General features: G+C 36.3%; 1 protein-coding gene across 2 annotated transcripts in view; it reads left to right on the top strand.

The window, feature by feature from the left end:
- Positions 1–25107, top strand: part of NBEA (neurobeachin) — a 743995-nt gene that overhangs the window by 475442 nt on the left and 243446 nt on the right. For both annotated transcript variants that reach the window (XM_023208811.1, XM_023208812.1), the window contains exon 39: positions 10983–11107. In XM_023208811.1, the coding sequence (XP_023064579.1) occupies positions 10983–11107 (125 nt within the window). The remainder of the gene's footprint in view (positions 1–10982; positions 11108–25107) is intronic.

Raw genomic sequence — 25107 nt, 5'->3', positions numbered from 1 at the left:
TCATAGATTTGTACAATAAGTATTTGTTGACTAATGAATGAACATAGACATTACACATACAGTACTCTACATATTTCATAGTTACCACTGTTTATCCAGAGTAATTAGTACTGGTTGTAGAGAGGCAGGAAACAGCTATGCTGGTGCTGTCAATGTAGTGTCCTTAAGATAGTCCATTTTCTTGGTTGCTTTCTTTGCAGTGAGAAGCAGTGCAGCATAAGCAAGGAAGTCAGACTGCCTGAAGATACATTCTGCCACCAACTAGTTGTATGATCTTGGGCACATTACTTAACCACTCTGTGCTTCCATTTCTTCATCTGTGCAATGAATTAATAATAGTACCTATCTCAAAAGGATTAATGAAAACTAGTTGAGTAGTGAGTAGATAATGTGTGTAATGATTAGAAAGGTACCTAGAACACAGAAAGCTCTCAGTAAATATTGGCCTATTTTCTTGATCACTGAAATGGTAGGAAGGGAATATTGCAAATTGTATATTGGCTCTTAAAGTTTTTGTCTGGAAATGTCTCATTTCTGCTCACATTTTATTAGCTGGAGGAGGTCACATCAACATGATTAAGTTCAAAGTGATAGAAAAGTACAATTTTAAAATGTGTATAGAACAAGGAGAGGATAACCATTTGTAACTCTCAGTACTTAACGTTTATGTTTAATCTTGGTGGGATTAGAATTCATGCACAGAAGTCCTGACCTCAGTGATTACCACTTAACTCTTGTAGCCAAAGGGAATTTCAATTTCTCGTGTATTTTATGTGTGTATTTAGTAAAATATTCCTTTATTTCACTCTTTCCTCTGTGATGGTTTCCAGCTTCATCCATGTCCCTACAAAGTACATGAACTCATCCTTTTTTATGACTGCATAGTAGTCCATGGTGTATATATGCCACATTTTCTTAATTCATTCTGTCATTGATGGACATTTGAGTTGGTTCCAAGTCTTTGCTATTGTGAGTAGTGCTGCAGTAAACGTACATGTGCATGTGTCTTTATAGCAGCATGATTTATAATCCTTTGGGTATATGCCGAGGAATGGGGTGGCTGGGTCAAATGGTACTTCTAGTTCTAGATCCTTGAGGAATCTCCACACTGTCTTCTACAGTGGTTGAACTAGTTTACACTCCCAGTAACAGTGTAAAAGCATTCCTGTTTCTCCACATCGTCTCCAGCACCTGTTGTTTCCTGACTTTTTAATGATCGCCATTCTAACTGGTGTGAGATGGTATCTCATTGTGATTTTGATTTGCATTTTTCTGATGGCCAGTGATAATGAGCATTTTTTCATGTGTCTGTTGACTGCTTAAATGTCTTCTTTTGAGAATTGTCTGTTCATATCCTTTGCCCGCTTTTTGATGGGGTTGTTTCATTTTTTCTTGTAAATTAGTTTAAGTTCTTTGTATATTCTGGATATTAGCTCTTTGTCAGATAGGTTTGATTGCACTGTGGTCTGAGAGACAGTTTGTTATAATTTTTGTTCTTTTACATTTGCTGGGGAGTGCTTTACTTCCAACTATGTGGTCAATTTTGGAATAAGTGCGATGCGGTGCTGAGAAGAATATGTATTCTGTTGATTTGGGGTGGAGAGTTCTGTAGATGTCTGTTAGGTTCGCTTGATGCAGAGCTGAGTTCATTTCCTGGATATCCTTTTTAACTTTCTGTTTCGTTGATCTGTCTAATGTTGACAGTGGGGTGTTAAAGTCTCCCATTATTATTGTGTGGTAGTCTAAGTCTCTTTGTAGGTCTCCAAGTACTTGCTTTATGAATCTGGGTGCTCCTGTATTGGGCGCATATATATTTAGGATAGTTAGCTCTTCTTGTTGAAATGATCCCTTTACCATTATGTAATGGCCTTCTTTGTGTCTTTTGATCTTTGTTGGTTGAAAGTCTGTTTTATCAGAGACTAGGATTGCAACCCCTGCTTTCTTTTGTTTTCCATTTGCTTGGTAGATCTTCCTCCATCCCTTTATTTTGAGCCTCTGTGTGTCTCTGCACGTGAGATGGATCACCTGAATACAGCACACTGATGGGTCTTGACTCTTTATCCAGTTTGCCAGTCTTTCTCTTTTAATTGGAGCATTTAGCCCATTTACACTTAATGTTGATATTGTTATGTGTTACTCTTAAAGACATTATTATTAGAGTATTTTCTATTGTTTTTCCTATAGTGACTCATATGCTGCAGAAGAAAATGGCAGAAGAATAACTTATTATGTTGAAATACTAAAAGGAGTAATGCAGGAGCAGTTTCCCTAAATAAACAGAAAAAACTATGTGCTTGTATATTTATAAATTTCAGTAGGAAAACAGAGTGAAGTACATGTAAGAATGAAAGGAAGAGAAATGCATGATGTTGTTTTACCACAAGAATATATGCTCAGCACTGAGAATATTGCCTAACACAAAACAGATGCTCAGTAAATATATTTTTGAATGAAAACCATAGAAGGACGGAAAGAAATAGATGAGAAGGAGTTTGAACAGAAAACAAATGATGATATCCTAGATTGGTAACCTGGCACAGATGCCAAATATAATGGTATTGGAACATAAGCCTTTTATGAACATACTATTCTACAGTAGAAAAACCTCTCATGATTCATGACTTGGTGGTAAACAATATTATCAGAAAAATGAGGGTATAAGGAGAGTATTATTTGTATACTCTATGTTTTAGTTCATTGAGGCTGCTATAACAAAATACAGGCCGAGTATTTCTTATCTGAAACACTTGGAACCAGAGTGTTTTGAATTTAGGATTTTTTTCAGATTTTGGAATATTTGCATAAACATAATGCAATATCTTGAGGATGGGACCCAAGTTTAAAAACAGTTGTCAGCCAGGCATGGTGGCTCATGCCTGTAATTCCAGCACTTTGGGAGGCTGAGGAGGGCGGATCACCTGAAGTCAGGAGTTTGAGACCAGCCTGGCCAATTTCTACTAAACCTGACCCCATTTCTACTAAAATACAAAAATTAGCCAGGCATGGTGGCATGAGCCTGTAGTCCCAGCTCCTCGAGAGCCTGACGCAGGAGAATCGCTTGAACGTGGGAGGCGGAGGTTGCAGTGAGCCGAGATCATGCCATTGCACTCTAGCCTGGGTGACAGAGACGAGACTCCATCTAAAAAAAACACACACACACACACACACACACACAATTGTCTATGTTTCATATATATACCTTATACACATGACCTAAAGATCTTATACAATATTTTTAATAATTTTGTACATGAAACACAGTTTGTGTACTTACATGTGGAATTTTCCACTTATAGCATCTTGTCAGCACTCAAAAAATTTGAATTTTGTAACATTTTGGATTTTCAGATTAGAGATGCTTAACCTGGTCCATAAACTAGGTGGCTTATGAACAACAGAAATTTATTTCTCGCAGTTCTAGAAGTGAGAAGTCCAGGATCAAAATACCAGTAGATTTGGTGTTTGATGAGGGCCCCACCTCCTGGTTCATAGAACAGTGGCTTCTCCCTGTGTCCTCACATCATGGAAGGGGCGAACAAGCTCCCTTGAGCCTATTTGATAAGGGCGCTAATCCCATTCACAAGGGCTCTTCTCTCATGACCTAATTACTTTCCCCAAAGCCCCAGCACATCATACCATCACCTTGAAGGTAAGGATTTCAACATATGAATTTTGGACACAAACATTCAAACTATACTAATAACAGTGTTTCTGAACATTTCTTTATTAGAAACTACTTTTAGAAAAATGTAATAAAACTCTAGACTTCTCCCTCAAAAATACATATGTATATATCCCCATAAAATTCTGTAGACCATTTCAGTTTTGTGAATCTGTAAAACTCATCCATTGGTTAGTTATGAGTGCCACATTTTTTAAATAATGTGAATGTTGGGCTTAATATCTACCCCCACCTCCCAAAAAAATATGAAAAGAAGAGCACAGAAGTGCCAAGAAAAAACACACAACTCTGTATATAGATATCGGAAGGACCAAAACCCAGAATAACCTGAGGTGCAGTCTAAAAAAGTAATAGGACTCCTCCGTCAGGTCCCACAATATAATAGGGTATAGCCAATTATCTTTCCATTTAGTGGTTGTAATTTTTTGTGTCCACATATTCACTGCTAGTATATAGAAATACAATTATTATTTGTGTGTCTATCTTGCATGTTGTGACCTTGCTTAACTCAGTCATTAGTTCTAGGAGTGTTTGACAGATTTTTCATGATTTTTTACATAGACAGTCATGTTATCTGCATATAGGGACAATTTTATTTCCTCTTTTTCTATTTATATTCCTCTTATTTCGTCTCTTTTGCCTCACTGCATTGGCTAGAAATTTCAGTACCCTGTTGAGTAAGAGTGGTAACAGCAGACATCTTTGCCTTATTCCCAGTTTTAGGTGGAGAACATTCAGTCTTTCACTCTTATGTATAAAGTTAGCTATAGTTTTTTGTAGATACTTTTATCGAGTTGAAGAAATTGCCGTTTATTCTTGTTTTCCTGAAACAACTTTTCTAAAATTGTGAATCGTTGCTAAATTTTGTCAAATACCTTTTATAATGATTAATGTGATCATGTGATTTTTCTTGTTCAGCTGTTAATGTAATGGACTACATTGATTCTTAAGGATTTTTTTTTTTTGTCTATATAAAGGATGGACATTTGGTCTGTAGTTTTCTTCTTTTGTACTGTTTTTGGTTTTTGTATCAGGGTGATATTAGCTATAATAATTATTGAGAAATGTGTCTTCCTCTTCTGTTTTCTGAAAGAGATTTTGTATAATTGGAGTTAATTCTTCTTTAAATGTTTAATAAAATTCTTCAGTGAAACTATCTCAGCCTGGAGATTTTGGGAGAGGGGAATAAACATCTTAAATTTCCTTAATTGTTACAGATATGTTCATGTTATCTTTTTCACGTTGGGTGAGTTGTAGTCATTTTTGTTTTTTGGTCCATTTCTTCTTTTTTTTTTTTTTTTTTTTTTTTTTTTTTTTTTTTTTTTTTTTTTTGAGACGGAGTCTTGCTCTATCCCCCAGACTGGAGTGCAGTGGCGCGATCTCAGCTCACTGCAAGCTCCATCCCCTGGATTCACGCCATTCTCCTGCCTCAGCCTCCGGAGTAGCTGGGACTACAGGCGCTGCCACCACGCCCAGCTAATTTTTTGTATTTTTAATAGAGACGGGGTTTCACCGTGGTCTCGATCTCCTGACCTTGTGATCTGCCCGCCTTGGCCTCCCAAAGTGCTGGAATTACAGGCGTGAGCCACCGTGCCCGGCCTCCATTTCTTCTAAGTTGTCAAATTTATGTGTGTGTAGTCTTTCACAGTATCCACTTGTTCTTTTGATGTCTTCAGAGTCAGTAATAATATCCTCTTTTTCATTCCTGATATTGGTAATTTGTGTCTACTCTTTTTTTCTTTGTCGGTCTTTTTAGAGGTGTGTCAGTGTTACTGATTTGTTTCAAAGAAACAGCTCTTTGTTTTGTTAATTTTTCTCTGTTGTTTTTGTTTTCAGTTTCACCGATTTTCATTGATTTCTGCTTCCTTTATTGTTTCTTCTACTTGCCTTTTGTATGTTCTAAAGGTGAGAATTAAGACTACTGATTTTAAATGTTTCTTCTTTTCTAATATATGCATTTAATACTGTAGATTACCCTCTCAGTGCTACTTTGGTTGTGTCCAACAAGTGTTGATATTTTTTATTGTGATTTTCATTCAGTTCTGTGTTCTTTTTTGTTTTCCCTTGAGAATTCTTTTTTAAATCAAGATTTTTTTTTTCTGCCTTCCTGTGGGTGACTTGGTCATTTTTTAGAATTCTGTTTTGATTTATTTACATTTCTTAGTATATCCCTTTGTGTAACGTTTTTAGTGTTTGCTCTAAGTATTACTTTTTTTATGCATAGCCTTATCAGTCTACTGGTGCTATCATTCTATCAGTCCATGTGAAATATAGACACTTCACGTCCCTTCACATCCCTTTGCCTCTCCCCATTTATAATATATTTATCTTAAATATTACCAGTAAATGCACTTAGAACCACATCAGTGTTACAGTTTGTGTTTCAACAGTAAAACATAATTTAGAAAACTCAAGAGGAAAAGGAAAGCCTATTATAGATAGTCATATTTTGCTTATTGTGTTCTTTCTTCCTCCCTAATGTTTCAGTGTTTCTTCTATTACTTCCCTCATGTTTACAGAACTGCCTGAAGCCTTTCTTTTAGACTAGATCTGATGGCAATAAATATTCTGGTTTTTACTTCATCGAAAGATATATTCACTTGTTATTCCTGGAGGTGTCTTCATTGGCTATAGGATTTGAGGTTGACAGTTCTTTTCTTTTAGCACCTAAAAAGTATTTTGCCGCTTCCTCTGGTCATCATTGTTTCTGATGTAAACTATGTTGTCATTCTAATTATTTTACTTCTATAAATGAGATACCGTTTTTCTCTGGCTGCTCTGTAGACTTTCTTTGCCCTCAGTTTGCAGAAATTTAATTATGACATGTCTCAGCATGGACTTCCTTGGATTTAGTTTGGAGTTTAGTCAGCTACTTAAATCTGTACGTTTATGTTTTTGCCAAATTTAGAAAGTTTTCTGCCGTTATTTTGTCAGACATTGTTTCGGCTCTGCCTACTTTCTCCTCTCCTTCTAGGATTCCAGTGACACAAATGCTAAATGTTGTGCTCCACAGATCCCTAAGGCTCTGTTCACTTTTTCATCTCTTTCCTTCTGTTATTCGGATTGCATAATTTCTATTATCCTGTCTTCCAGTTAAGTGATTCCTACCTCTGTCCCTTGCATTCTGCTGCTGAGTACATCTACTGAGCTTTTATTTTGGTTATTATGTAATGTCAGTTCAAAAACTTCCGTTTGGTTCTGCTTTACATCTTCTGTTTCTTTTCTGAGAGTTTCTATTTCTTTGCTAAGGGTATTTTTTTTCATTCATTTCAAATATTTTCATAATTGCATATTGAAGCATATTGTCAATCATGGCTGCTTTAAATTCTTCACCATTTCAATGTTGGCATTTTGGGGTGATCTTTTAACATACCCTTGGAGATTTTCCAGGTTCTTGGTATGACAAGTGATTTTAGATTGAAACCTAGACCTTTTCTTATTTTTTTCTGAGATAATTTGTTTTATTTAAACCTTCTATTTAGACTTTCTATAACATGCTTCATCTGGAAGAGGGGACACTGTCTTATATCTGCTACATGGTAGTAGAAATCTTAGTTCTTCACTTGGCATCCATTGAAACCCAGTGAGTCAGGGGCTCTTCTTACACTACTTGATGGGGGTGGGAGTTCCCGGTCACCATGTGATGTCCAGTGGTGGACTGGCCTCATTGTTGTTTGTCTGCAGTGGAAGTCCTGACTCTGCAGTAGGCTTCCTCTGACACTACCCCAGTGGGGAGGGGGAGGGATGCCCCATTACTGTCCAATGGGAGGTGGAAATCCAGCCTCTCCACATGGTCTCCACTGACTCCATGTGTGTGGGGCACCTTGTTACCAGCCAGCAGAGATGAAGTCCTGGCTGCCTACTTGGTGGTCTCTGATAACACCCAGCAAGGGTGTTGGGTATCTCATTATACCTTCATGAGGGTACATGTCTGGGCTTCACAGCCACCCTTTGCTGGTGTAGGTCAGGTGGGGATGCAGTTTTTCTGTGATGTTTGGCTGGAGTATAGCAGTTGTCTAAAAGTTTTCCATCTTGCTAATCTGCTGTTTTCTCGTCCTTTGACTGGAGGGAGCAGGCTTTTGCTGGGGCTTTTTTTTTTTTTTTTTTTTTTTTTTTTTGTCTGCACTCATTTGTCTATCTGGGCTGTTGGCCTCTTTGCCTCCAAGTGTGGGATTTATGAAGCAAAAAGAACTCATCAATATGTTGTTCCTTAGGTCCTGACGTCCTTAGTCAGTCTACCTTCTCTCACCTTTCAGTCTTCTCTTTTTTAAAATTTATTTTAATAGGTTTCTGGGGAACAGGCGGTATTTGGTTATGTGAATAAGTTCTATAAGTGGTGATTTCTGAGATTTTGGTGCACCCATCACCTGAGCAGTATACCCTATACCCAATGTGTAGTGTTTTATTTCTCAGCCACCTCTCACCCTTTCCCCTGAGTCCCCAAAGTATGTGTGTGTGTGTGTACATATATATGTATATATGTATATATATACACATACACATATATAATGTTATATATATACACACACATATATATAAAAAACATTTTCTTTATCCATTCATTGACTGATGGGTATTTGGGCTGGTTTTTGTTTTTGCAATTGCAAATTGTGCTGCTATAAATATTTGTGTGCAAGTATCTTTTTTGTATAATGACTTCTTTTCCTCTGAGTAAGATACCCAGGAGTGGGATTGCTGGATCAGATGGTAGATCTACTTTTCGTTCTTAAAGGAATCTCCACACTGTTTTTCATTGTGGTTATACCAGTTTACATTCCTACCAACAGTGTAAAATGTTTGCATTCTCACCACATCCACACCAACATCTATTTATTTTTATTTATTTTTTAATTATGTTCATTCTTGGAGGAGCGAAGTGGTATTGCATTGTGGTTTTGATTTGCATTTCCCTGATAATTAATGATATTGAGCATTCTTTCATAGGTTTGTTGGCCATTTGTATATCTTATTTTGAGAATTGCCTCTTCATGTCCTTAGCCCACTTTTCAATGGGATTGTTTGTTTTGTTCTTGCTGATTTGTTTGGATTCCCCTTGCCCAATGTATAGATTATGAAAATTTTCTCCCACTGTCTGTTTACTCTACTGATTATTTCTTTTACTGTGCAAAAGGAAGCTTTGTAGTTTAATTAAGTCTCATCTATTTATCCTTTTTTTGTTACATTTGCTTCTGGGTTCTTGGTCACGAAGTCTTTGCCTAAGCCAATGTCTAGAAGAGTTTTTCCAGTGTTATCTTCTAGAATTTGTATGGTTCAGGTCTTCAGAGTCTTCTTTGACTCAAACAAATATATGTTTGTTTTATATATCCTTTCCAGAACTGTTCAGCTGCCCTTACAGAAAAATAGGGAAAAGTATGTCTAGGGTTAGAAATTTTAGATAACATTAGATCTCTGACCACTTTTGGTGAATTCAGTTACTTAATTTTAACATAATCTTACTGAAGATCAATATAGCCTGATTTCAGCATGGTCTTCCTTAAATTACTGGGATTAGTTTGTATTTGTAAGGATAGAAATCATCCTATTTTAAATTAGAGAGATATACTATTTATTACTATTATTCATCAAGTAATCATTATTTAACAGAAGAATTAAGTTATAATTATGATGTACAGGAAAAATAAGTGCATTAAAGTATACTTCAGGCCGGGCGCGGTGGCTCAAGCCTGTAATCCCAGCACTTTGGGAGGCCGAGACGGGCGGATCACGAGGTCAGGAGATCGAGACCATCCTGGCTAACACAGTGAAACCCCGTCTCTACTAAAAAATACAAAAAAAACAAAACAAAAAAAAACTAGCTGGGTGACGTGGCGGACGCCTGTAGTCCCAGCTACTCGGGAGGCTGAGGCAGGAGAATGGCGTAAACCCGGGAGGCGGAGCTTGCAGTGAGCTGAGATCCGGCCACTGCACTCCAGTCCCGGCGACAGAGCGAGACTCCGCCTCAAAAAAAAAAAAAAAAAAAAAAAAAAGTATACTTCAAAGACTTACAATTTTAGTTCTTTTTATATGCCCTTTATACTATCAGGTTTTTATAATGAAATTATAGATAACAAAATTATATAGCATAAAATCTAAAATGCTTTTCAAAATGAAATTATTTTTCTCAATGGCCAGACATTGAAAAAATCCAGTTTTTTTTGAAATTAAAAAAATGTTTTCATTAATTCAGTGAATATTTAGTAAAAACATGCTGTGTGCCAGACATTGTGCTAGAAATATGATGAGCAAAACATACATAGATCCTGCCTTAATCAGACTTAAAGTGTTCTTCAACAGTAAATTATCAAAATAATTAATGAAGTGAAATCTTCTAGGAAAGTATTGTATATGTTTTTATGAATTCTGCTGCTCTGGAAAATTAGAATATTATAAAAATTGACTTCTTAAACAGTGGTATTTATTACTAATGTTTACTGAAATTAAATTAAAAACAAAAATTATATTATTATCAAAAAATGTTTCATTGGCTATATAATGGGCCTACTATTTACATCATTTCTGAAATATCTCTTGGATTTTTAGTATTGGTTTGGAGTATAAAAGACAGTGATGGCCAATGTTGGCTGTGGCTATTAATGGTTTATATTAGTTGAAAGCTATAAAATCATCCAAGAACTCTATTAGCATTAGAATAATAATTTACCAAGACAATTACCACATACTGAAAATTTTTGCAGCTCTAATTCAGTATTATTAATAATGGATAAAATTGCATTTTTCTCAGCTTGCTGTGGGCAGTGGGGAATTATTTCAGTGAATATTTCCGTACATTATTTTAATCATTTTTCCACCAAATTCAAGTGGGCAATATTTTATACTTCTTAATTCAGCCTGCTAAGAAACCATGGTCATTAAATTGTGAACTATTTGTAGTGAGGTGTATTCCGTGATTTACAACCCTTGTTAAAAAGAGTGTAAAAGAAACCAAACTGTACCATTAATACTTGTAATTTGATGTTGCATTTGTTACTAAATTCCACCTGATTAATGCTTTTAGTAGAAATAAGAAAATTTAAAAAAATAAAAAGCAGGGCTGAGTGGTATAATGCCTGAAATATGAGAATGTTATTATTTTAAGTCTTTTTCAGTTGTAGAGGGAGTATATATATGTATATTTCACACTTGTATTTGTGTATGTGTATATATATTTTTATATATATATACACACACATTATCTTAATTTTGCAATGAGACCAACAAAATAACTTCAATTTTATAGAAAAATGTATTTCCAGTTATGCATTGTTATTAATAGGGATTACTTTTTTCCCTCTACTCTTAGCCAATTGCATGATTTCTGGCGTTTGGATTACTGGGAAGATGATCTTCGTCGAAGGAGACGATTTGTTCGCAATGCGTTTGGCTCCACTCATGCTGAGGCATTGCTCAAAGCTGCAATAGAATATGGTTAGTACCATTGCTTCTTCCACAAAAGTACTTCTGGATGTGAGGTGACTCCTTGTGTTTGAGAATTCCTTTTTTTTTTTTTTTTTTTTCGCTAGTATTTAATGTTCTCCATGTCATGAGTCAGAAATATTTTGTTCTGCTTTATCCTTCAGCATCATTTAGGTTACTATTAATCAACCCATTATTTCTCAGATTAGATATATTTTTATAGCCTTCAACTTCTTTTTAAGAGATAAATGGACTTCACATAGTTAGTTATTAACTAACGTCTCTTTCATATATCCTAAAACAAGAATAAAATTAATTTCTTTTTCGGTGTCTTTCAAACTTTGATGACCAAGACTCATAGTAAATAAAAAAATGACCCTGATCCTGTACTCAGACCTATATATTTTATGTATAAATTTGTTTCTGTGTACGCACTTATATATACTGCATTAATATACATATACACATATAATATATATACATATGTATACAGTGAGTATATGTTTATGTATGCATATACATATTGTATATATAACTGAAAAAACGTTTTATTAATAACCTCTTGATATGATATTTTGTTTTCATCCCACCTATTCCTTTCAGTTTAATAAAATGTAATTTAGAATCTTGTTATAAGCTGCCAATTTAAATTTCCAGTTCTCCAATGGACTACAAGTCTGAGAAAGATGGTCTCCTACTTACAGTATCATTAATTATCACACTACAATGGAACTGTACCCTAAATTGTTCTTTATAAATTATACAGTAAATCATAAATATCAAAATATTTTTGTAGTTTAATAAAAATGCTGCTATTTTAGATTGTTTTCTGCTAAGAAGTATACTTAGGAACATTTGGTCTACTTGCCCATTTTTCAGTGCTCTAACAAGTTTAAGTTTGATGGGGCATATCAGAATTTTATAAACCACATTCACTAAGGAAATACCAGTAATGAACACTGTCCATGTACTTGTTATCCACTTTTGTTCTTCAGTTACTCGTATTTCATTATATTAATTTTCATTTATTTGGGAGTACTAAGTGAGCCATCTGTTTAAAAAATTTACTATAGTTGATAAATGGCATTATATCAAATCATAGTTTATATCATGTAATACTATTCATGTTCTTAATGAATTGAACAGGGAAACAATAAAAAGACAAAATGTGCAAAGCTTTTAAAATTTCTTGTCCCAGTAATCTATGAATTGCTATAACGTAATAAGCCTCAAAATATCATTAAGAAATAGATAAGGATTTCGTATGAAACTGTTACACCTAAGATAAAAGTAACACAGTAACTTTATACAGTAAAAGTAACTATAGAAAAAATATGCTGGAAAAAAATTATACTTTGTCTTCTTTGAATAACTAAAAATAGCACCTAAGGATAATAGCCCTCTAAGGATTTGATACTAACTTAAAATAAGTTATCATTATGATCCTGTAGGAGAGAATCTTAGAAATATCTGCCTACATAGTAATAGCATGTTTTATAATATGAGCTTAAAATTATTAAAACTTCATTTCATTTAACCAATAATTTAGACTTTTTTACCAATTAATCCTGAATTTATCTCATTTGAAAGTAGAAATATATAAAGACAATTTGTAACAGAGTTTATGCTACAGTGATATCGTTAGTGATACTGAGTTGCCAAAGCTTTAATTGTATAGAATTCATATTATACTGCATTCCACAGTCTACAGATTACTTTTAAGAAAGGCTTTTTTAAGAAAAATGTTTGTATTTCTTCTTAAAAGTGAATACTTTGTGTGTTTAATTTGTAAAATAATTCCTAATAAACCAGTGTCAAAGCCTATAAGAAACAAAATTTAAAATCTTTAAATAAAATCTTTTTCAAACTGATAGTCATATTTTAATAAAATAGTAACTATTGTTAATGAACCTAAAGTAAAAAATAATACCCTAATTTTGAAATAGATAGAGGTGTAAGTGATACTAAATATTCTTTATATGTACTATATTTTAAAATACAGTATTTATGAATTTTCCATCTGGATCATCAGCAACTTTCAGAAGCTATTATCTATCCCTCTTGAGTTGTGTTATTTTATAAAAGAAAAGAGGAGTATGTTTTTATTAGACCTATTAAGAACAAAGATGACACATCTATACTATACAATATTCAGGGAATCTACATGGTCCTATTGGAGTTACTCCATGGTCATTCTAAGGTCAGGGAGTAGAAGACTAAAGAGAAATAAAGCAATTTTATCTCCAAAAATGATTCTCCTGTAACCTTCATCACAGTTCACAAGACTATGGACTTTAGAACTGAGTGGAGAGTTGGGAGTAAATACAGAGGATGTAGAGAAGGTGAGTGGGAAGCTCTCTCTGGAGTGATCTATATATAGAAGTAGAGGGAAGAATCACAAATTGATGAGAGAAATTTAGTATTGTGCCTTCTTCCTGCCTGTAATGTGCACTCTAACCTATATCAAAAATATCTCTTCAGAAGAAATAGGAAGTACATATCAATAATTATTACAAAGCACTTAATCCAGTAAATGTTGAAAATCCTAATTCAAAACAGATTTTGTACTGCCAAAGACCCAAAAGATAAGGAAAGACTGAGAAAATATTCCAGACTGGAGAAGACCAAAAAAGACAAGATAGATTATTACAGCACTTTTTTTGTTGTTCATTGTTTGTTTGTGACAGAATTTCACTCTTGTTGCCCAGGCTGGAGTGCAATGGCACGATCTCAGCTCACTTCAACCTTTGCCTCCTGGGTTCAAGCCATTCTCCTGCTGGGATTACAAGCGCCTGCCACCATGCCTGGCTAACTCTTTTGTATTTTCAGTAGTGATGGGGTTTCACTGTGTTTGCCAGGCTGGTCTTGAACTCCTGAACTCAGGCAATCCACCCACCTTGGCCTCCCAAAGTGCTGGAATTATACGCATGAGCCACCGTGCCCAGCCTTACAGCACATTTTTCTAGATGATTGCAGTTGGTAAAATTTGACTGGGGTCCATGATCTGGATGGCAGTATTGTTACCAATGCTAACTTCCAGAGTTGGAGGGTTTATGGTGCTTACACAGGAATGTTCTTGTTCTGAGAAATACAGTGGAGTAGTTAGGGGTAATAGGACACCATACCTGCAACTTCTCAAAAGGTTTTCAAAAGATTAGTGATAATGGATATGTACAGGAGTGGGGTGTGGGGAGTAGATTTTGTTAATATTGGGAAAACCTGGATAAGGATAAAAATAGGGGTTTTGTACTATATTTGAAATGTTTCTATCAGTTTGAAAATTATTTCAGATTTTTTTAAAATTTTATCCCTGCAAGTTGAATTAAAAGTGAAAGCAATTTTAAAAAAAGTACAGAAGAAATCATTTATCCATTGTAAATGAGCCCAGAAACCTTTTTCTTGTAATATTCGGTATTAGTGGGTTTGCAGTAAAAATATAAAGAATCTCATGTATGTTGCTGAAACAATGTAAATGAGGATTGCTGGAAACAAGTCCTTTGCAAAACATTTTGCCAGTGCACACCAAGAGCCTCAAAAATGCTGACAGTGTTTGACCCAACAATTCCCCATCTGGGGACATGACCCAACAAAATGACTCAAAAGAGGGGAAAAAAAAGCTATTTTAAAATATTCACCACAGTTTTATTTGGAAAATCTGAAAAACAATATCATATTGTGGGAAGAGTGGAAAGCTTAGTTTCAAAAAAAAAAAAAGACTCAAAAAAAAGAAAGAAAACAGATTTCATGTATTTTATATAAAGATTTTGTAGATACAGATTTCCAGGACATCCATGTAAAAGATAAAAAAAAAAAATAGTGATAGTTCCCTTTAGGGCGCCAAGATGGCCAAACGGGAACAGCTCCAGCCTCCAGCTCCCAGCATGAGCGACACAGAAGATGGGTGATTTCTGCATTTCCAACTGAGGTACCGGGTTCATCTCACTGGGGTGTGTTGGACAGTGGGTGCAGGACAGTGGGTGCAGCCCAATGAGCGAGAGCCGAAGCAGGGTGAGGCATCACCTCACCTGGGAAGCACAAGGGGGAAGGGAATTCCCTTTCCTAGACAAGGGAAACCTTGACACACAACACCTGGAAAATCGGGTCACTCCCACCCTAATACTGCGCTTTACCAAGGGTCTTAGCAAATGGCACAAGAGAAGATTATATCCCACGCCTGGCTCAGAGGGTCCCACACCCACAGAGCCTCCCTCATTGCTAGTGCAGCAGTCTGAGATCTAACTGAAAAGCGGCAGGGAGGCTGAGGGAGAATTGCCCACCATTGCTGAGGCTTAAGTAGGTAAACAAAGCAGTCGGGAAGCTCGAACTGGGTGGAGCCCACAGCAGCTCAAGGAGGCCTGCCTGCCTCTGTAGACCCCACCTCTGAGGACAGGGCATAGCCTAACCAAAAGCAGCAGAAACCTCTACAGATGTAAATGTCCCATCTGACAGCTTTGAAGAGAGTAGTGATTCCCCCAGCACAGAGATTGAGATCTGAGAACGGACAGACTGCCTGCTCAAGTGGGTCCCTGACCCCCGAGTAGCCTAACTGGGAGATATCCCCCACTAGGGGCAGACTGACACCTCACACTTCACAGGGCCGGGTACCCTCACCTCTGAGACGAAGCTTCCAGAGGAACGATCAGACAGCAACATTTGCTGTTCAGCAATATTCACTCTTCTGCAGCCTGTGCTGCTGATACCCAGGCAAACAGGGCCTGGAGTGGACCTCAAGCAAACTCCAACAAACCTGCAGCTGAGGGTCTTGAATGTTACTAGGAAAACTAACAAACAGAAAGGACATCCACACCAAAACCCCATCTGTATGTCACCACCATCAAACACCAAAGGTATATAAAATCACAAAGATGGGGAAAAAGCAGTGCAGAAAAGCTGAAAATTCTAAAAATCAGAGCGCCTCTCCCTCTCCAAAGGAACACAGCCCCTCACCAGCAATGGAACAAAGCTGGATGGAGAATGACTTTGATGAGTTGAGAGAACAAGGCTTCAGCTGATCAAACTTCTCCAAGCTAAAGGAGGAACTATGAACCCAGCGCAAAGAAACTAAAAGACCTTGAAAAAAGATTTGACAAATGGCTAACTGGAATAACCATTGTAGAGAAGTCCTTAAACGACCTGATAGAGATGAAAACTGTGACACGAGAACTATGTGACAAATGCACAAACTTCGGTAACTGACTCAATCACCTGGAAGAAAGGATATCAGTGATTGAAGATCAAATGAATGAAATGAAGTGAGAAGAGAAGTTTAGAGAAAAAAGAGTAAAAAGAAATGAACAAAGCCTCCAAGAAATATGAGACTATGTGAAAAGACCAAATCTACATCTAATTGGTGTACCTGAAAGTGACAGGGAGAATGAAACCAAGTTGGAAAACACTCTGCACGATATTATCCAGGAGAACTTCCCCAGCATAGCAAGGCAGGCCAACATTGAAATTCAGGAAATAGGGAGAATGCCACAAAGATGCTCCTCGAGAAGAGCAACTCCAAGACACATAATTGTCAGATTCACCAAAGTTGGGATGAAGGAAAAAATGTTAAGGGCAGCCAGAGAGAAAGGTTAGGTACCCACAAAGGGAAGCCCATCAGACTAACAGCAGATCTCTCAGCAGAAACTCTACAAGCCAGAAGAGAGTGGGAGCCAATATTCAACATTCTTAAAGAAAAGAATTTTCAACCCAGAATTTCATATCCAGCCAAACTAAATTTCATAAGTGAAGGAGAAATAAAATCCTTTACAAACCAGCAAATGCTCAGAGATTTATCACCACCAGGCCGGCACTACAAGAGATCCTGAAGGAAGTACTAAACATGGAAAGGAACACCCGGTACCAGCCACTGCAAAAACACACCAAAATGTAAAGACCATCAATACTGGGAAGAAACTGCAACAACTAATGAGCAAAATAACCAGCTAGTATCATAATGACAAGATCAAGTTCTCACATAACAGTGTAAACCTTAAATGTAAATGAGCTAAATGCTCCAATTACAAGATGCAGACTGGCAAATTAGATAAAGAGTCAAGACCCATCAGTTTGCTATGTTTAGGAGGACCATCGCACATGCAGAGACACACATAGGCTCAAAATAAAGGGATGGAGGAAGATCTACCAAGCAAATGGAAAACAAAAAAGGCAGGGGTTGCAATCCTAGTCTCTAATTAAACAGACTTTAAACCAACAAAGATCAAAAGACACAAAGAAGGCCATTACATAATGGTAAAGGGATCAATTAAACAAGAAGAGCTAACTATCCTAAATATATATGCGCCCAATACAGGAGCATCCAGATTCATGAAGCAAGTCCTTAGAGACTTACAAAGAGACTTAGACTACCACACAATAATAATGGGAGACTTTAACACCCCACTGTCAACATTAGACAGATCAATGAGACAGAAAGTTCACAAAGATATCCAGGAATTGAACTCAATTCTGCACCAAGCGAACCTAATAGACATCTACAGAACTCTTCACCCCAAATCAACAGAATATACATTCTTCAGGCACCACATCGCACTTACTTCAAAATTGACCACATGATTGGAAGTAACGCACTCCTCAGCAAATGTAAAAGAACAAAAATTATAACAAACTGTCTTTCAGACCAGAGTGCAATCAAACTAGAACTCAGGACTAAGAAACTCAGTCAAAATCGCTCAACTACATGGAAACTGAACAACCTGCTCCTGAATGGCTACTGGGTACATAACAAAGTGAAGGCAGAAATAAAAATGTTCTTTGAAACCAATGAGAACAAAGATACAACATACCAGAATCTCTGGGACACATTTAAAGCAGTGTGTAGAGGGAAATTTGTGGCACTAAATGCACACAAGAGAAAACAGGAAAGATCTAAAACTGACACCCTAACATCACAATTAAAAGAACTAGAGAAGCAAGAGCAAACACATTGAAAAGCTAGCAGAAGGCAAGAAATAACTAAGATCAGAGCAGAACTGAAGGAGATAGAGACACAAAAATCCCTTCAAAAAATCAATGAATCCAGGACCTGGTTTTTTGAAAAGATCAACAAAATTGATAGACTGCTAGCAAGACTAATAAAGAAGAAAAGAGAAAACAATCAAATAGACACAATAAAAAATGGTAAAGGGGATATCACCACCGACCCCACAGAAATACAAACTGCCATCAGAGAATAATATAAACACCTCTACGCAAATAAACTAGAAAACCCAGAAGAAATGGATAGCTTCCTGGAAACATACACCCTCCCAAGACTAAACCAGGAAGAAGTTGAGTCCCTCAATAGACCAATAACAGGCTCTGGAATTGAGGCAACAATTTATAGCCTACCAACCAAAAAAACTCCAGGACCAGACAGATTCACAGCTGAATTCTACCAGAGGTACAAGGAGGAGCTGGTACGATTCCTTCTGAAACTATTCCAATCAATAGAAAATGAGGGAATCCTCCCTAATTCATTTTATGAGGTCAACATCGTCCTAATACCAAAGCCTGGCAGAGACACAACAAAAAAAGAGAAATTTAGACCAATATCCCTGATGAACATCGATGCAAAAATCCTCAATAAAATACTGGCAAACCAAATCCAGCAGCACATCAGAAAGCTTATCCACCATGATCAAGTGGGCTTCATCCCTGGGATGCAAGGCTGGTTCAACATACACAAATCAATAAATGTAATCCAGCATATAAACAGAATCAAAGACAAAAACCACATGATTATCTCAATAGATGCAGAAAAGGCCTTTAACAAAATTCAATAACCCTTCATGCTAAAAACTCTCAATTAATTCGGTATTGATGGGATATATGTCAAAATAATAAGAGCTATTTATGACAAACCCACAGCCAATATCATACTGAATGGGCAAAAACTGGAAGCATTCCCTATGAAAACTGGCACAAGACAGGGATGCCCTCTCTCACCACTCCTATTCAACATAGTGTTGGAAGCTCTGGCGAGGGCAGTCAGACAAAGAGAAAGAAATAAAGGATATTCAGTTAGGAAAAGAGGAAGTCAAATTATCCCTGTTTGCAGATGACATGATTGTATATTTAGAAAACCCCATCGTCTCAGCCAAAAATCTCCTTAAGCTGATAAGCAACTTCAGCAAAGTCTCGGGATACAAAATCAATGTGCAAAAATCGCAAGCATTCTTATACACCAATAACAGACAAACAGAGAGTCAAATCATGAATGAACTCCCATTCACAATTGCTTCAAAGAGAATAAAATACCTAGGAATCCATCTTACAAGGTATGTGAAGGACCTCTTCAAGGAGAACTACAAATCACTGCTCAACGAAATAAAAGAGGACACAAACAAATGGAAGAACATTCCATGCTCATGGATAGGAGGAATCAGTATCATGAAAATGGTCATACTGCCCAAGGTAATTTATAGATTCAGTGCCATCCCAATTAAGCTACCAATGACTTTCTTCACAGAATTGGAAAAAACTAAAGTTCATATGGAACCAAAAAAGAACCCACATCGTCAAGACTATCCTAAGTCAAAAGAACAAAGCTGGAGGCATCACGCTACCTGACTTCAAACTATACTCCAAGTCTACAGTAACCAAAACAGCATGGTACTGGTACCAAAACAGAGATATAGACCAATAGAACAGAACAGAGCCCTCAGAAATAATATCACACATCTCCAACCATCTGATCTTTGATAAACCACAAAAACAAGAAATGGGGAAAGGATTCCCTATTTAATAAATGGTGCTGAGAAAACTGGCTAGCCATAAGTAGAAAGCTGAAACTGGATCCCTTCCTTACACCTTATACAAAAATTAATTCAAGATGGATTAGAGACTTAAATCTTAGACCTAAAACCATAAAAACCCTAGAAGAAAACCTAGGTATTACCATTCAGGACATAGGCATGGGCAAGGACTTCATGTCTAAAACACCAAAAGCAATGGCAACAAAAGCCGAAATTGACAAATGGGATCTAATTAAACTAAAGAGCTTCTGCTCAGCAAAAGAAACTACCATCAGAGTGAACAGGCAACCTACAGGATGGGAGAAAATTTTTGCAATCTACTCATCTGACAAAGGGCTAATATCTAGAACCTACGAAGAACTCAAATTTACAAGAAAAAAACAAAACCCCATCAAAATGTGGGCAAAGGATTTGAACAGACACTTCTCAAAAGAAGACATTTATGCAGCCAGCAGACTCATGAAAAGATGCTCATCATCACTAGCCATCAGAGAAATGCAAATCAAAACCACAATGAGATACCATCTCACACCAGTTAGAATGATGATCATTCAAAAGTCAGGAAACAACAGGTACTGGAGAGGATGTGGAGAAATGGGAACACTTTTACACTGTTGGTGGGACTGTAAACCACTTCAACCATTGTGGAAGACAGTGTGGCGATTCCTCAAGGATCTAGAACTATGAATCCCAGTTGACCCAACCATCCCATTACTGGGTATATACCCAAAGGATTGTAAATCATGCTGCTATAAAGACAAATGCACACGTATGTTCATTGTGGCACTATTCACAATAGCAAAGACTTGGAACCAACCCAAATGTCCATCAGTGACAGAGTGGATTCAGAAAATGTGGCACATATACACCATGGAATACTATGCAGGGATAAAAAAGGATGAGTTCATGTCCTTTGTAGGGACACTGATGCAGCTGGAAACCATCATTGTCAGCAAACTATCACAAGACCAGAAAACCAAAGACTGCATGTTCTCACTCATAGGTGGGAATTGAACAATGGGAACACTTGGACACAGGAAGGGGAACTTCACACACCGGGGCCTGTTGTGGGGTAGGGGGAGAGGTCAGGGATAGCATTAGGAGGTATACCTAATGTAAATGATGAGTTAATGGGTGCAGCACACCAACATGGCACATGTATACATATGTAACAAGCCTACATGTTGTGCACATGTACCCTCGAACATAAAGCATATTAAAAAAAAATAACCTGACATCTGGATATTCTGCCTGCCATTAAACATTTTAATGTGTTTAAGTATTTTGAAGTCTAGCAGTGTATAGACTAACATCCAAAATGATTTAATGTTTTGGAGTTGTATAGGTGGAGATTAAGAGTATATTTATAGCACAAACCTGCAAATTCTGACTAAGCTGCTAGAATAAATTGAAATTCAACTGATCTCTTCCTCTATGTTAAATAATGACACTATTTCAATTTCCCTATTGTTAAATTCTATTGTGAAAGTTAAGTGCTAACTGTGTAGAATTTCTGCTGAACACTTTGGTCAAAAAGTTTTATATTGATTACCTGGTAGCAACAAAAAAGATTTTGGGAACAAAAGAACATTTTATAGATGGAACTTTCAGAATATCTAGAAGTATTTGAATTAAGTATCAAAGTTTTCAGAATTTTCAACATGTTGTATACACTGGGAGAACAATCTTAAGTTACTTAGAAAGGAAGTTTTTACGTGACCATGAAAGCAATCCCTGGGATTTGGCGTTGATTTCGTCTTATCTATTAATGTAAGTATACTGTGGTTCAAGAATATAAGCCTTTATTAGTGTGATAGAAGTGAAACTGATTTTGCAGACTTCATGTTTTAATAAAAATATCTTGAGTCATTTGATTTTTTCTGATATCCTAAATTCAACTAAACATTTTAAATTATATTTAAATTTTCATGTGATGGGAAGGAACATTTAGCCATCATTTGGATTTCATGACATTATTTTCAGGAAATTTATTTGGTGCTTCAAATATATTAATAATACATTAGCAATGCTTTCTTTTAAATGAGCAGTCAGAATTGGATATAATTTCAAGGAAATAATGGATAATAATTTTATTTCATATTTACTTTGAAAAGCTTTCCCTTCAATTTCATTATTGAAACTTGGTTGACCTTTTTCAGTTGGAAAATATCCTTTATACTGATGGAGTTTTTCATGCTTTTTTAGTAATACTAATGAGTTGAATAATTTATGAGGTTGTCATGTGCAAAAGATTTTGTGTGATTTGATATACTTTCAGCCTCTGGTGTTGGAATGTGATTAATGAAAACCTAGAGGCATGTAATTTTTTCCCTGATGGTTAGTGTTCTAATTTTGCATGTATTTAATGTGTTATTTAGGTGTTTTCTAATAGCAAAATCTCATACAAGTGAAAATTTAATTTGATTACCATGAATTTTACAGACCATAGCAATGGAACAGTATAAGGAAAATATTTTAAAACTCATAAACTCATCTTCTGATCTGCAGAATTCTTTTTCTTTTGAGCAAATTAGCTAATAGGGAAATGATCGAAAAAGGAGGGTTTTGTATATTGTTTATATATTAGAATAAAACTTAGACTAGTCAAATTCTGGTGCATTTCTAGCATGTCAATATTGTAGTTGTCGAAGAATGCTACAAAATCTTAATAAGTTTGATTGTCTTTGTTGACTGTCAATTATTATTTAGGCCTCTGTTGCCCTTTCATAAAATTACAGTAGAACAATATTTCATCAAAACCTAAGATTGCAAGTGCCTCCATGTCTGTGATCAAAGACATCATCTTAAATAGGTCTGATCAGGCATCGTAGAAGAGAGTAGTCTGCTTCAGCCTGAGGAAAAAAAAACATGGAGCAAAAATGACAAAGTTAATCAGTCATTTCTGTGGCAATAAATAATAAGATATGCTGAGAACTGCAAATGAGAACATTCTTACGTTCCTCAGAGATGTGTCTGCTTAACACCTGATTTATCTAAGCTTGTGAAGCCATCAAGATATGACCTTGATGAATAAAAAGCAGCTCTGTAATGAATCTGGAATTAAATTAGTTTTGATGGTATATGCATGGCTACTGTAATGTGCTACTTTCAGTCATCAAGAATAAGAAAGGCAGTGAGAATAGAAAAATACTAAGACGGCTATACAGTTGTTGAGAAAGAAGCTATCAAGTAATCTGACTTCATTTTTCAGAGACTTTATAGGTCTTATAACATGTGAAAGAGATGACTTGATTTTTTAAAACCTAATAACCTATTGGTTGTATTATGTAGAGACTCTAGTAAACATCTTCATTGTTGTTCATTGAAAACTCCACTTTGGTTTGTGTATTAGTAATTGGATCTCCTTGTTTGGAGTGAAATAGGTAATCTGGTTATGGTTTAAATCATTTATTGAAAGTCAATGATGTAAATTTTTAAAAAGAGAGAGGGAAAGACATGCAGGAAGTGTCAGCTCTTTTTGGTGTAGTGTCATATTTTAGTATCATAGCCTTGTCTTCACCAGTAGTTTTTACAGTCTCTTAAAATAATTTAAATGGGTTATATAAAGGCTAAGTTATAAAATATTCTTACAAAATACATTTTACAGATATTATTTAGCATTTTTCATATTAATAAATGTTCTAACAAGCCACTTAGTTTTCTGTTGAAGGTTCAGCTTGTAGACTTTATACAGATTCAGAGAACTTGAGTAACTTTATTAATTTAAAAGCATTTATGAATAACTTCTACATACTATGCACATGCTAGATGCTGGATTTGGAGACTGAGACAATCAGTTTCTTCCATCTAACAGCACATGGTTTAGTGTAGTGATTCTCAACAGGGGTGGGGGTAGGAGTGCACTGCTGGCATCTAATTGGTAGACACCAGGAATGCTGCCTAAAATACCCTACCACATACAGAAGAGCTCCCCACAATGACAACAGCAAAATTCGAGGCCGAAATATCGATAGTACCAAAGTTTGAATAACCCTAGTCCAGGTGAAAGGAAAAAAGAAAATAAACATTTGTCATAGAGGGATGTAGTAGTTCCTAAAGGGGCACAGGGAGAGACAGTGACTTACTGAGTCTGGTTGGAGTAGGCTTCAAACAAGTAAAGGCTTATGAATTGCCTCAATATTATGAATTTACCAGGTTATCAGGGGAGTAAAGGCAGAGGTGATAACAGAAATTACCATAGCGTGGAGACATAAAGGACCCTTACTCCTTTGAATGGCCTTAATATTTGGCATTTGATGACAAGTCACTTCGTAAAGGTTTCAGAAAGTATTTTTATTTTAGATGTTTCATATTCCTAGATAAAACAAAAACCATTTGAGGATAAGAATCAGATCTTCTGTCAGTTCCATATGGAACATTCACATTAATACAATTCTTTGTGCTTATTACTCAGTTGCTATATTTTATTTAATTTGATAATTGATTTTTTTCTTTTTCTTTTTCTTTTTTTTTTTGAGATGGAGTTTCACTGTTGTTGCCCAGGCTGGAGTGCAGTGGTACGATCTTGGCTTACTGCAACCTCCGCCTCCCAGGTTCAAGTGATTCTCCCACCTCAACCTCCTGAGTAGCTGCGATTACAGGCATGCACCACCATGCCCAGCTAATTCTTGTATTTTTGGTAGAGACGGGATTTCACCATGTTGGCCAGGCTGGTCTCGAGCTCTTGACCTTAGGTGATCCGCCTGCCTTGGCCTCCCAAAGTGCTGGGATTACAGGCATCGGCTACCACGCCCAGCCCGATAATTGATTAATTTTAAGGTATACAAACAGATTTTAACCACGCTGTTCATCACTTTGGGTAACAACATTGAAGGATGGATTTTCTATAAACTAGGTCTGGAAGGATGGCGTTTCCAAATTACTTCTGACTGGCATGGAACTAATTTAGATCATTGTTCAAAATCTTGCTTCTTGTAGACTAATTTTTGGTAAAGTGTACACACAATCGCATTTATAAGTGATTACAATATACAATTATAATATTTTCATCAAAGTATATTAAAAATGTTATGGGAGCTCAGTAAAGAAGGTTGCCTAACTGAAGAAATATATTTTAGCTGGAGTCGAAAGGATGAATGGAAGTCTTCCCAAGCCAATGAGTGGGAGAGTGGCATTGTGGAAAAAGGGACCACATAATACAACATAATGTATTCAAGGAATGGAAAATGGTACTGAATAATGGAACACAGGATAGTGTGGGGAAATGGTGTGAAGATGAGGCTGAAACACAGTGGTGGCCCTGCTGTG

Source organism: Piliocolobus tephrosceles, chromosome X, assembly GCF_002776525.5.
Source record: "Piliocolobus tephrosceles isolate RC106 chromosome X, ASM277652v3, whole genome shotgun sequence".
Classification (NCBI taxonomy): Eukaryota; Metazoa; Chordata; class Mammalia; order Primates; family Cercopithecidae; genus Piliocolobus; species Piliocolobus tephrosceles.
Note: the sequence above shows the minus strand (reverse complement) of the source record. Positions and strands in the feature narration are given on the sequence as shown.